At 40.6% G+C, this 12,157-nt stretch overlaps 1 protein-coding gene across 1 annotated transcript; it reads right to left on the bottom strand.

Moving 5' to 3' along the window:
- Positions 1-5,479: 5,479 nt before the first annotated feature.
- RGS2 (regulator of G protein signaling 2) lies at positions 5,480-9,971 on the bottom strand. The gene is made up of 5 exons (XM_074962199.1): positions 9,741-9,971; positions 8,334-8,435; positions 8,163-8,224; positions 7,105-7,271; positions 5,480-6,529 (listed from the first exon to the last, which is right to left on the bottom strand). The coding sequence occupies exons 1-5, from the start codon at positions 9,845-9,847 to the stop codon at positions 6,335-6,337; spliced, it is 633 nt and encodes a 210-aa protein (XP_074818300.1). The 5' UTR covers positions 9,848-9,971; the 3' UTR covers positions 5,480-6,334.
- Between the last annotated feature and the right edge of the window lie 2,186 nt (positions 9,972-12,157).

The following is a 12,157-nucleotide window of genomic DNA, read 5'->3' as shown; positions in this document are numbered from 1 at the left end:
CATCGTATAATTGTTGCCCATGTGTACTTTGTAGCTTATGGAAACTCTGATCTTAATTATTATATTCAGGAAAAATTGTCTACCAGTTCAAAGGAGCCTCATTTTAAAGTCATAACTAGAGAAAGAGCGTAGCGCTATCTTCCTCCAGGTTTGGATTCTGGTCAACCATCATCTCCCATTTTAGGGAGCTCACAGATAGTGTTGAAGAGTGAATCTACAAAACTGCATGAACGTCACTTTTTATGACGTGTTTCTAAAAAATATTGGCCACAAATTTTTCCACAGAGCCTCCTAAAAATTTCCAGTTTCTCCAAGGTCAAGAATAGAGGGGCCCATTCTGTTGGCATGGTAACCTCTAGAATTAGGTCACTACACATTTGTTCATGCGTGCACGCAGTTCATGTGCACCCATGAGGAGCCAAGAAGTAATGTGCTGGAGGAGACTCAGAGGAAACCCTTGTTAACTTTCTGCCACCAAAATGAAGATAAGGTTGGGATGGGTTTCTCTGATGGAATTTGCTCCCTCTCTGGTACTGTCACTCTTGCCAGAAATGGCTTATCCTGAAGGTTATAAAAATACTTCTGAAGGGTGATTTATTTATTTATTTTACATTACACCCAAGGGGTAGGTTTTTTTTTTTTAAATGTCCTAATGGAGGATGGCTATAGATTCCCCCACCTCCAGAAGCTCTTTTATAAAGCCATCATTGCCCCATAATTTCAAATGGCATGAGTGAAACAATGTGCTTGTTAATATACTCAATATATTTTTCAACAGCTAAGTATAAATATATTTAGGGAAAACACTTGATGTAAGTTTATTTGCCAAGTGGCGTGGCCTCCTTCTTTGGTTGTGGCTGGGAATAAGTATTGCTGTTTAACTGTGTAATGTCCCCTCCAGAGTTCTGACCAGGACTTACACCAACCACAAGAGGAATTGTCCCCTGACAGTCTTTCCCGGGTTTTACATGGAGTTCAGGGCATGCTGGGTGTTTAGTTGAGTGCTTTGTGGATGGTGTGTTCATACTGTGCAGCAAACTACTCTAATTTAAACTACTATTGTTGTCTAGCTCCATACTTAAACCTGTCCCTGCTGTTGTAATCAGGGTAAGGTTTCATAAGACAAGGAGCAGTGACTAAGCGGGGTCTCCCTGTGGGGATAGAGACTCCATTAATGCCTGGGGTGTGGAGCAGAGACTACTATTTGTCTTCTCTCACACAAGTTAGAGTTCTGAAAATGTGTAATTCTTTTTTGAATTTGAATTCTTTTTTGCCTCCTTTTTAGCCAATTTAAATTTCCAGAAATTGTTCCAGGGGTCACAATGGAGTCACAACCTTTTCAATTCACATCTCTGGTGCATACAGAATGGACATATGAGTGTTAATTGAGATTTTCAAAGTCAGGCACAGGATCTACCCACATAAATGGAAGATGTTTGGCTAAATCCCTCTGTTTTTAAAATCACAGCCACCATTAATGGATACCTGCCCACACTGGAAACACGACCCTCTACCTGGAATCAAACCATTTTAGTTATCTCAGGGATATTTAGAGCTTTGACTATACTCTTCTGCAGGACACCGGATACACCTCAAGACCATAGACTTCCCGTCACCCAGATGTATAAACACTCTCTTGTTAATAGCAAGCAGAACTCTGAACCACACTGTCAGGAAGCATGGCCAGTAGCAGAGCCAGTCTTTGGACAACTTAACACGTACAGCTTGCCTCTAGTAGACTGCCTGATTGGCTACACGGTCTGGTTGGTTGGAAAGGGCAGCAGCTCTTAAGTCCAGCAGCAGCAGTAGGTCCATGACTATTTCAGGCATTTGTTCATAGTTGTGATAGCTCCTGTGTATACTCATTCCTAGTCCTGTCTAGTCTGACTCACCTTGCTCCAGGTAACCTGGTTCTCACCCTTGGCTCTAATTCCTGGCCTCTAACACTTTGTTCTGGCATCTTGTCTCTGGTTCTGGTTTTGATGCTGACCTCTGACTCTTAGCTCTTGACTCTGTGACCCATGGCTCTGGCATCTGCTCTCTGCTTCCTGACTCCTGTCCCAACCACTAGGCTCGAGCACCCACAAGCTGGTTACTGATACAGGTTGACTGGTGCTCCAATGTCAGGGCAAACTCTAGTGTTGCCAACGCCAAACATTTAAAAAAATCATGAGGTTGGCTTAAAATTAATGAGAATCTTTAAAAATAACAAATTTGGGGGCTTTTTATTTACCTTCTGGTTTTTTAATGTTTAGGGTCTGTTTTGAGTGACATTTTCAAGCTCTCCACAGCTGTAAAATAAAAGCTGAGATTCTCACCGAGTCAGTTGTCTCCAGGACTTGGACCTTTTAAAAAATAAGAATGATCAAATATTGTCAGGATTTCATCACAAGCCTCACAACTCTGCTATAAGGATAGTAACAGGTCTCCTCTCCCTCATTTAAGATAGTTAAGACCTGGATCCCCAGCATCACTTTATTCCTGCAGTCATTGGTTATGCTTCTAGCACAAAATGAGTGCTCAATGTGATGCAGGCCCGCTAGAAGGCACCTAAACAAAGCAATAATGGAAAGGTTGCAATAGCTCAAGAGCGCTCCAGCTTTAAGACCACCTCTCCCAGGTCTGGCTTTAAGACCACCTCTCCCAGTCTAGAAGGTCTCATTCCCTGCAGAATTCCTCCTACTGCCATTTTCAGCCCTTAACAGCCAGTCAATTCTGCAACACCAGGAATTCAGTAAGTAAATCTGCTTGCGGAGCAGAGCACTGCATTGTCTCCACTAAGCTGCACCCTATGATTTTGCTTGTCGTGATGAGTTTCTAAGTAGAATTCAAAGTGAATAGTTTGGGACCTGGTTATCTGTCTTGTTGTGCTAGTCTAGGCAGTAAACTATCTGTAAACGGCGGAGAGGGCATTCTCTGTCAAGGCCCTTCTACTCCAGAGTGTGCTCACACTTGATCTGCCCCACCTGGAGCGACTAACCACATTCACAGATGCTCCAAGTCCCATTTTTTTTCCTCCTAGGCATTTGGAGAAGAGGTTGTGTGCAGTGGGAGTCTTTCTTTGCTAACTGGATCATTGCTTGGGGAAGGAGGGAGAGTTAACTATTCAGCTACTTGTGAAAGGAATGAGCAGAGCAGTTATCTGTTGTCCTTGGATACGGATATAAAAGTCCCAATTGTAATTATTATTATTGTAAGGATTCCCAGAGTGCAGAACAAGTGTCTCCCAACACAGTAACTTTTTAGGCATCAAAAGAATAAATACAATTATTTTTCAAGGGATATGGCGATGTTAGTAGAAATCTCCCAGAAAGCCCTTTAGGTATTGCCATACTTTACTAGTGTCCACATTGCTCTTTGTCCAGTGGGGATGTTCTGGGAACTGTGGAATAGGTACTGTTGGATTCTCACAGCAGACTGGTACAGCAGCAGTTGGAGTGTGTGTGTGTGTGTGTGTGAGAGAGAGAGAGACCCAACTATTTTACTAAAAAAGTTTTGTAATGTGGGTACACCACGGTGGATTTAATTTAAATCAAATTGACTTAAATCATGATTTAAATCACTAGTCAGGAAGACTCTATTTAATCATGGATTTCTACATAAAAGTACATTCTTGTTGGTTGTTACCAACCTGAAGATCCTGCATGTTCAGACATGTTCCTTTCATCATCTTCAACGCAGCTTCCTCCTGAGAAGGAACATTTCTCATGATGTTGTTTCATTCGGGCAACTAGGCCTTGCATTTCTTTGTTGCACTGTTTGCATTTTGCACGCATGCCTGTCTTACCCACAGGTAGAGGAATGTCATTAAAATATTCCCAAACTGGGTCTCTTTTATGGCCAGCTAGCATTACAGGTTTTCCCTTTTAGTGAGAGAATGGTATGGTAGATCTCAAATCAATGAAGGCTACACTCAGAAAGACCTCAAGACTTCTGGAATATGCTGCTTGAACAGTTTCACTTTTGGTTCTACTGCCTGTCCCTCCCTTCTCACATTTATCTCCAGACTTCTTCTCCTTGTTCAGATCCGTTCCACCCCCAACAATCTTCTATTCACTGAACTTTTTGAAACTTTGCACTTGTAGAGAGATGTAAAGGATTGACCCTGTGTACACACATTTGCAGAGGGACAATAGGGTTGAGGTCTGTTATTTCTCACCTCTATATATTTTTGCTGTTAACAAGCTTGTTATCTTAAACATGACATGAATATATTGTCTCATACTATAGAATTAGAATTTATAATCCCTATTCCATGATATCTTTGAGCGACAATGTATCTTAATTAAAGCTATCTTTAGATAAAATGCTTTTTGAGAAAGAAACCTAACAAAAAATCCAATTCTTTTAAATTTATTTTTTTAAATAATTGATTTTTAGCCACCCTGGGGTACACTCAACTGTTGTAAGAACAGTGTTAGCAATGCTTAGCTGGGGTGCTTGTCTAGTGAAGAAAGACCCTTATCAGAGGCATAATGTAAGGCTTTGTCTGCACTGGAATTTCAATTTCATTGGCAAAACTTTTCTTGTTCAGGGATATTAACAAAAACCACACACACCCCTCCCCCCGAATGACAGAAGTTTTACCCACAAAAAGCGCCGGTGTGAACAGCGCTTTGTTGTCAGGAGAGCTCTCCTGCCGACAAAGCTGCTGCCGTTTGTTGACTACTCTGTCAATACTAGGAAAAATTAGTACCCACCTGACAATCATCCAGCTGTATTGCTGCTAGCAACAATGTAAACACTGGCCTAGCCAAGGCTGACAGTGTTTTTACCTCTGTCCCTTAAGCCTGCTCTGACCAGGTTTTCATGCTCTGGGGCTCAGATCCCTTAGGCCTTGCCTGAAGTAGCAGACTTGCAGCTGTGCTGTTGCTATTATGCGGGTACTAATTTTTGAAGAGCAGACTCATTAGACCTGATGGAGGAATAATGCTACTGCCTATTTCTCCTCCAGCCCCAGTAAGTAAAGGTGTGTGATCCATTTAAAAAATGCAAACGGACTGATTGCTCTTTTCTAATTGGTAAATCCACCTGTGAGATCTGCGGCCATGTCCAGTGATATATGTGCCGATTTGTGGGGCATATTGCCCACCAGTGTTTAAGCGAGGGATGGTAGGAGGAGGATCACTTTCTCTTTTGTGTGCTTTATTTTTCCACTGATTTTTAAGCTTTCCTTGGTCTTGCAAACTTTGGGAGGCTTTTCTTTGCACTAATCAAGCTTGCATGCCTGTCTGCCTTTTTTTGTTTTAGGGACACTGCCAGTTCTTATCCTAACAGCTTTATCAAGTGCTAGAAATTAAGATCCCACTTGTAACAGAAAGGTTGCTGTAGAATAGCACCCATTCCCAATATGCTCTCCCCTGCCTATCTGTCCATTGCTAGATAGTGTCTTGTGTAGCTAGATTTTTTTTAAATACATGGAGTATAGGCAAGACAAGTTGTTAGGAAGCAAAAAAATACACACTCAGAGAAATCTGGTATCAAAATAATTTATTTTTTAAAAAAAATTCAAAGACAACTTCCCTGAAGTTTTGCTGTCCTCAAGACAGGATTTGTGGCATTCCTGGCATAAATGGGAGTGTTCAACACTGCCTTAGTCTACATAACATAGTATTATACAGCTCCTGTTTGCTATGGGCCAGATTCTGCCCTTCCTTTCACTGCATGAAATCCCACTGACAGAATTTGGCCCTGTATAGCGTAGTTAGCTACTCTACACCTCTTTGAAGCAGAAGATGCTATGTATCCCTCTTTATCTCTTTGCACTATGCAATGACAGTGTTTGGTGTCACATGGAAGACTGATGCATCTATTTGCGGCTGTGAAGGAACCAGTATTAAGAAGTGAGTGAGTGATAACACAGCCAGTTGTTTAGGAAAAAAATAAGCAATCAATTATTCAAACCTGTCCAAATTCCAGAAATGTTTGATTACACCGTGCTGCCTTACAGCTTGTTTACTTTTAAAAGAGGCAGATCTGATCTGACCTACAGTATCAACGCTTTCAGTGTGACATAAGGAGTCTGACAATACACCGTGCTATGATAATGCATGGCAATACCTTCTCTCTGCATTGTTCACTGATGGAAAATGTATCATCCCTGGACACTGGCCAGCAGCTTTCCTGGCTCCATCTTCTAGGCTTCTAACGTCACTATTTACCACTCAACTCTAAACCACCTTAGGCTATATTTCTGTCCATTTTTTCCACTACATCTGGGCAAACCTTCTGTACATTCAGGATTTCAGTCTTTCACGTTATGGAGCTGCTAGGACACATGGCCTTCTTCCTTAGCAGGTGAAACAGAATTCTCCACTTCCCTTCCCTTCCGAGTTCATGTCTCTTGAGGCTCCCTGGTAATCTGTGACTGTTTACACAGTTCCTGATAGAATTCGGACTCCAAAAATCGTGGGTACGCGTTATTCTCCATCAAGCTGTAGACTCTCTTCTGTGCAGCGCTGAAGCAAGTGTGTGTAGCTTCTTGGATATTCTGGGCAATCATGTTCTTGGTTTGAAAGTCTATGTTTATCTGAAATAGAATGCAGGAATGTGTTACTGAGAGTGTTCACCTCAAGCAAATACCATACACAAGTTAGATAAAAGTGAGATTTCATTAACACTAAGGCCCTGATACTGCAGCCTTGAGGCAGACAAAGCTCCCAATGAAGCTACTGAAGGCCTCCTCCCTAGAGATCAGATCCCTAGTTTTGTAATAAGGAACATTTTCTTTTATGTATTGCACTATAGGGCAACTGAAAAGACTCAAATGATGACAATCGTATATCAATGATGATGCTCTTTAAATACACTGTAGACTTTAATGACTTTTGCTGATGTACCCAGGCTGAGGATCTGACCCAGAATCTCTGTGAAAACACTCCTGGCCCAATTTTCCAACATGGGAAACTGGGATGAATACATTATGGTATCAAGGGAATATTTGGATGTTAATAATTAGCATTCAGGGACATAAATGCATTTTGGGAAACAAAATTTCAAAACATGGGCCCACAGTGGACATGGGGATGAGAGAGAGCCTTGAAGTGGTGCTTAAATTGAGTGCTCAGTACTAGCAGTGATGGGTTTTTTAAAACCACTTTTTACCTCTTTGGGAGCTTCTTTTTCAATGAAGTCATTGTAGATCTTTTTAGCCTTGGATCTCCGCTTCTGTGGTGACTTGATTTTCTTGAAGTCTTCGCAGGCCAGCCAGAAATCGATGTTCTCCTCGCAGAACTCTGATTTCAAAAAAGTTCGAAAAGCTGCAAGACCATCTGGGGAGGAAGAAAAGGGAGAAATGTATGAGCTGAAAATATTCCACAAATCTTGCATTTTCCCCTACCAAAAATATATCTGCTTTCTTTCAGAGCTGTCAGAACACTTTAAATAATTGCCTGTGTATATAAAGTATATATTTAGGCTCCTACAGTTTGCCAGACTCTCTTTTTAAATAACTGAAGCTATTTTTGAAGAAAAAGTGCCAAAAATGAAAACCATGTAAAATCAGCACACTTCCTTTAACATACTGCTAGGTTTAAAACAAACAAACAAAACCTCCGCCAACAACCATAAAACAAAACTCCTCATTATACAGTTTCTCTCCAGATCTGAGTTCTAGTATGTTAATCTTTAGACTGGAGTAAATATTTACGACAGAGCTATAAATCTCTGGAAGACATTTGCAATGGAAAGAATGACTCAAAGTTGATTATCAAATGCTGATTTTTTTTGGGGGGGGGGGTTGTTCAGCAATTAAGTGGTTTTCTTTGCAGAGCGGCTGTAAAACCTATAGAACCTATAGCGGATTCAACTCTCATAGACTCTATTGCAGGATCAAGTCCACAGTGGCTTAATGTGTATATATCTAATAGCACTGGAACCAGGATTTGTCTTGAAGTGGATTCCTAAGTGCACAAAAATCTTTGATAAAGAACACACTTTTTATGAAGTGGGGCTTTGGGTTGTTTAAAAAATAGAAGTGTCTGAGACCAATATCAAGCTGCATGCATGAGGTTGTTCAAAAGGCAATTTATAATCCTGATGTACATGGAAAACCATTGCTTATTCTTATCTGAGGTAGCCTTTCCTATTACAAAAACCTACAGCGAGACCATAACACGTTTATATTTTTACATTGATTTGTTACTCTTTTCAGACTAACTTACATTTATTAGCTAGAAGTTCATCAAAAGCTTCTGACCACAGCTGGGCTTCTTCAGGAGAAGGTCTATATAAAAGGACGGAGAACTTTAGTTAGATTGCACGGCATATATGTCTGTTCCTTGCATGTTAAATATTTCAGATTCGTTTGAGTGAAATTTGAACATTTAAGTTACCTGAAGTAAGTGTGTTGCTTTCCTTTTTTGTTGGACGTTGTTTTTGTAGAAGTGGAAGAGTTTTGCAGGAAGTAGCTCAATCTTGTTTTCCAATCCTTAATGCTAGAAGAGAGAGAGGAAGAGGGGGGAAATACATTAAAATGAGCTAACTGAAACTATCCTTCCAGCTTTGCACGTTTTGATCAGAGATGGGACTGATCCTCCAGTCTATAAAGAAAATGCAGAATTTCCCTTGAAGTTGCTGGTAGTTTTGCCTGCTTAGTAACTGTGGGAGCAAGCTCAAAATTTTTTTCTATTTCAAAAAAATAGGACCCAATCCTTCTATTTCAGTCAAAAGCAGTTTTTCCACTGACTGGAGCAAGAGAGCCCACAGTGACTGGAAAGTGACTAATTGTAGCTAAGGCATCTGTGAATTTCATAACAAGAGGTGTGCTTCTATATGTGAGGGACACAGCACACTGACCTCTGTTCTTCCCCAGTACTATTGTCTGTACTCAGTAGGAGTTTTAGCTGAGTGAAAACTATTGGGTGCGGGCCTCCTGGTGCTCAGATATTGCTCTTCAACTGTGCATCAATATGGATTTGGAGATTTAATCTCTTCCTGCTTGATTTTTGGAAGAGCCAAAAGCTGGATCTCCCCAATCTAAAAGAATATATTTTCAAGTGGGCAAGATACTCCAGTTTAGGGCCACATGGTGAAATCTGTGGAACAGGTGAGATTAAACTCTGCAGCAGTGGCACAAAATCATCTCCACTAGCCTCTATATGAAACTGGAAATTGCAGAATAATTTTGTCCCTTACATTTAAAATATCATGTCTTATCCAGATAGCGCAAACAGGATATTTATTATAAACATAATAATGGAAGATTTTCAAGTGTTTTTGTTTTGCTTTGGCAAGGCGCAAACCCTGTAAAAAAGTTTAAATGACAGAGCCATTTGAAGACACCAATCCAATGTAAAATTGCACGGCTTGCACGGTGAACAAAGAATGGGAGAAAAATGTGCTTACATTTTCACCACTCAAACGTGAACTGAAGTGAATCATTTCTGCACAAGAGCTACATTTTTTCTGAGCTACCACTGAGTTATAGTTCTCATCAAATGATCAGTTCAGCAAATACAGGATTTTTTGCACATCAGGGTTTTTGCAGTGGAGATATTTCTCCATTTTTAAAAACTCCTGATGATATCAAATACATAAATTAACCCACTCTTGCACTGCTCACATATTGCACCCAAAGTGATTTTTTAAAAAAGTCAACTCTGTCAAATAGCTTAACGAATAGTATAAATGGTTTCTCTTTTTTCCTACTGAGATGCAACCTCCCTAGTTTGAATCATTGTTCTGAAAGCAAAGAGTAGCTCTTTATATAAACGAAACCTGCTATAAATATATACACTCACATAGTTCTCTTCATCTTTCCTTTCTTCTCCTCGTTTTGGCAGCTGCTGGGAGTTCTCTCCATTTGTCCACAGTCGTGCTGAAGAGCAAAGAAGATTGCACTTTGCATACTTCTTTTGTTTTATCCCAGGGCTGATTTGCCAGCCACTGCAGTAGCCTTTTCTTCACTCAGAAGTTGAACTTGAAGAGCCAGAAAGGCAGCCTCTCTTTATAGAAGGCAGCAGGCGAATGGGTTGCGTTTCGGTTACACCTCCTGAGCACGCTGATTTGCTTGTAGGGAAGCACGCCAAAGCACACTCCCCTGGCACGTCCTTAAAAGGCTCTTACACTGAGTACAGTGCTGACGCAGTGTTCCCTTTTGCTTTATGCAGTCTTCTCTTGCAAAAAACCGGTCTGGTTCGTGCAACCGCCTGACTGCAGATTCCAGCAAGTTGGAGAGCTTTTTTTTTTTTTGGCTGCTGTGTGTATATGCACAAAGCTTGAGTGCCCTGCACATTTGAAGGCAGAAGTGTAGGATCAATGACTTGGCTTATTATCCGACAAGGAGAGAAAGATAATAGGTAGTAATAGTGCAAGGTGGGTCTAGCTGCTGCGCTAACAAAATAAGATTTGCTACTGCACTTTCAGCAATCTGAAAGTAGTCTGGAATTGTCTCGCTAGTGTTCTACAATTCATTTTTAAAATGCCAGCTAAGCTAAGCAATGCCTCATATTTCTCATCAGTTTACCCTTGTGTCTGGTAAGGAGAAGATGTACCCGAATCACTGCTGAACCATCTGCATTCCTAACATTGTCCCTTTGGGACTAAAAGGTTACAGTTCCTGTGATGCAAAAAGTTTTGCACTTGGAAATGTTTGTACAACCTCTGCTTGTTCTTGTTCTAATAGATGCCTGAAAGTCTTTTAGGGGATCACAATGACTTGGCATAGGAAGGGACTAATTCTCTCTAGTACCTGGTTAGGGTTAGGCGACAGGTTTATGTTCAGTTCTATACATTAGAAATTCTTTTTTATAACAACCCATATGCTAAACCTGTTTGTGTTTTCCAAGAAGCCAGTTGTTTTGAGAGTGCACAGCCCATTAGAAAGAATAGAGGAGGATTCTAAGGCCAGATTCAGATTCCCTTACAAAAGAAAGAAATGGAAAGTTTGAGTGTACAGTACTCTCAGTGATAACTTGAACCAATTTTTCCCCCTCATAATCATTATGAACATATAGATGTAAGCCATGCCTGCACGGTGTGGCACTCTGTCCCCCACTAGTGGTGGCAAGGCCAACTAAAGATTGATGAGCCTGCTGCAGCCTTGGCTCGCAGACCTGGGTCTTTTAGCTCATGCATTAGGGTGCCAGGCTCAGGTATTAAGATCCAGAGATCTCAGCTGCCACTCAGAGTAGGACTGAGTGCCAAACCTAGCAGGCATGCCTTCCATATGCTTTCATAACTCTGCCATTTGCCAATCAATTGTGCAAATTACTGCTGGTGCATGCAGCTGTAATAGTTTATCCCTATGCCTCAACCTTTAGCTACAATTTGAGCATGCATGTGCTACCTCGCACAATATCTTAACCAGCAGAGGGTGTCCTGGTGTAAACCAGTACTTTTACTCCATCTTCCAACATAGAATACAGCTCAGATTGTAACGTTCCTGACCTATGATTATTGCAGCATGCCTCCTACCACCGTCGGTATCGTTTATTTCATCAGCCACTTTAATACACAGATGGAGAATATAGTTCAGCATGCAAACAAGTATCTCACCTTACGTAAAAGCTTCATATTACAGCAAGAAAGTACAAGGAAACATTTTGTATAGCTTCCATCTTAAAAACAAACTAGCAGTATTTTTATTGTAATACGTACCATTAGCACAATACAATTTTAGATTAAACTCATGTTAGTTCATCTATAATACAGTCTATATACTGTATTTCTATTTTAATCTATACAGTTAAGGCAGAGTTTTAGAGTGATTTTTAAAATATCTCTAATTCTGTTTCCAGTTTGCATCACTATTTATCCCCCCACCCCCACTGCTTAGAGATTAAACAGGTGATAAGACTCTTGCTTACCAGGCACTTCCATTTTTATAGTCAATTGGGAAAAAAAAAAAGCAATAAAGCAGTTTACAATAAAAACAAGACAAAATGCATGATTCATGCTGAGACTTTCCATCGACCAAACTAGAGCCAACTGTACTGTTTGGCAGATGCCTGGGAATTATCCCAGCTGTTCCCCACAAGCCTTTTCCATGGTTGTCAAGAGAGTATTTTCATGGGTTGAGCAAATATCAGAAGGTTCCTGGTTTGATTTGGATAAGACCCAAATTGTAGATGCTTCACCAAAGCTTATCTTAATTAATTAAGATGTTGGTGTTCAGTGAGAGAGAAGAAACCTCTCACATGGACTACTTTGACCCTTG

Source organism: Natator depressus, chromosome 8 (assembly GCF_965152275.1).
Source record: "Natator depressus isolate rNatDep1 chromosome 8, rNatDep2.hap1, whole genome shotgun sequence".
Classification (NCBI taxonomy): Eukaryota; Metazoa; Chordata; order Testudines; family Cheloniidae; genus Natator; species Natator depressus.
This window is presented reverse-complemented; position numbering and strand designations above follow the sequence as displayed.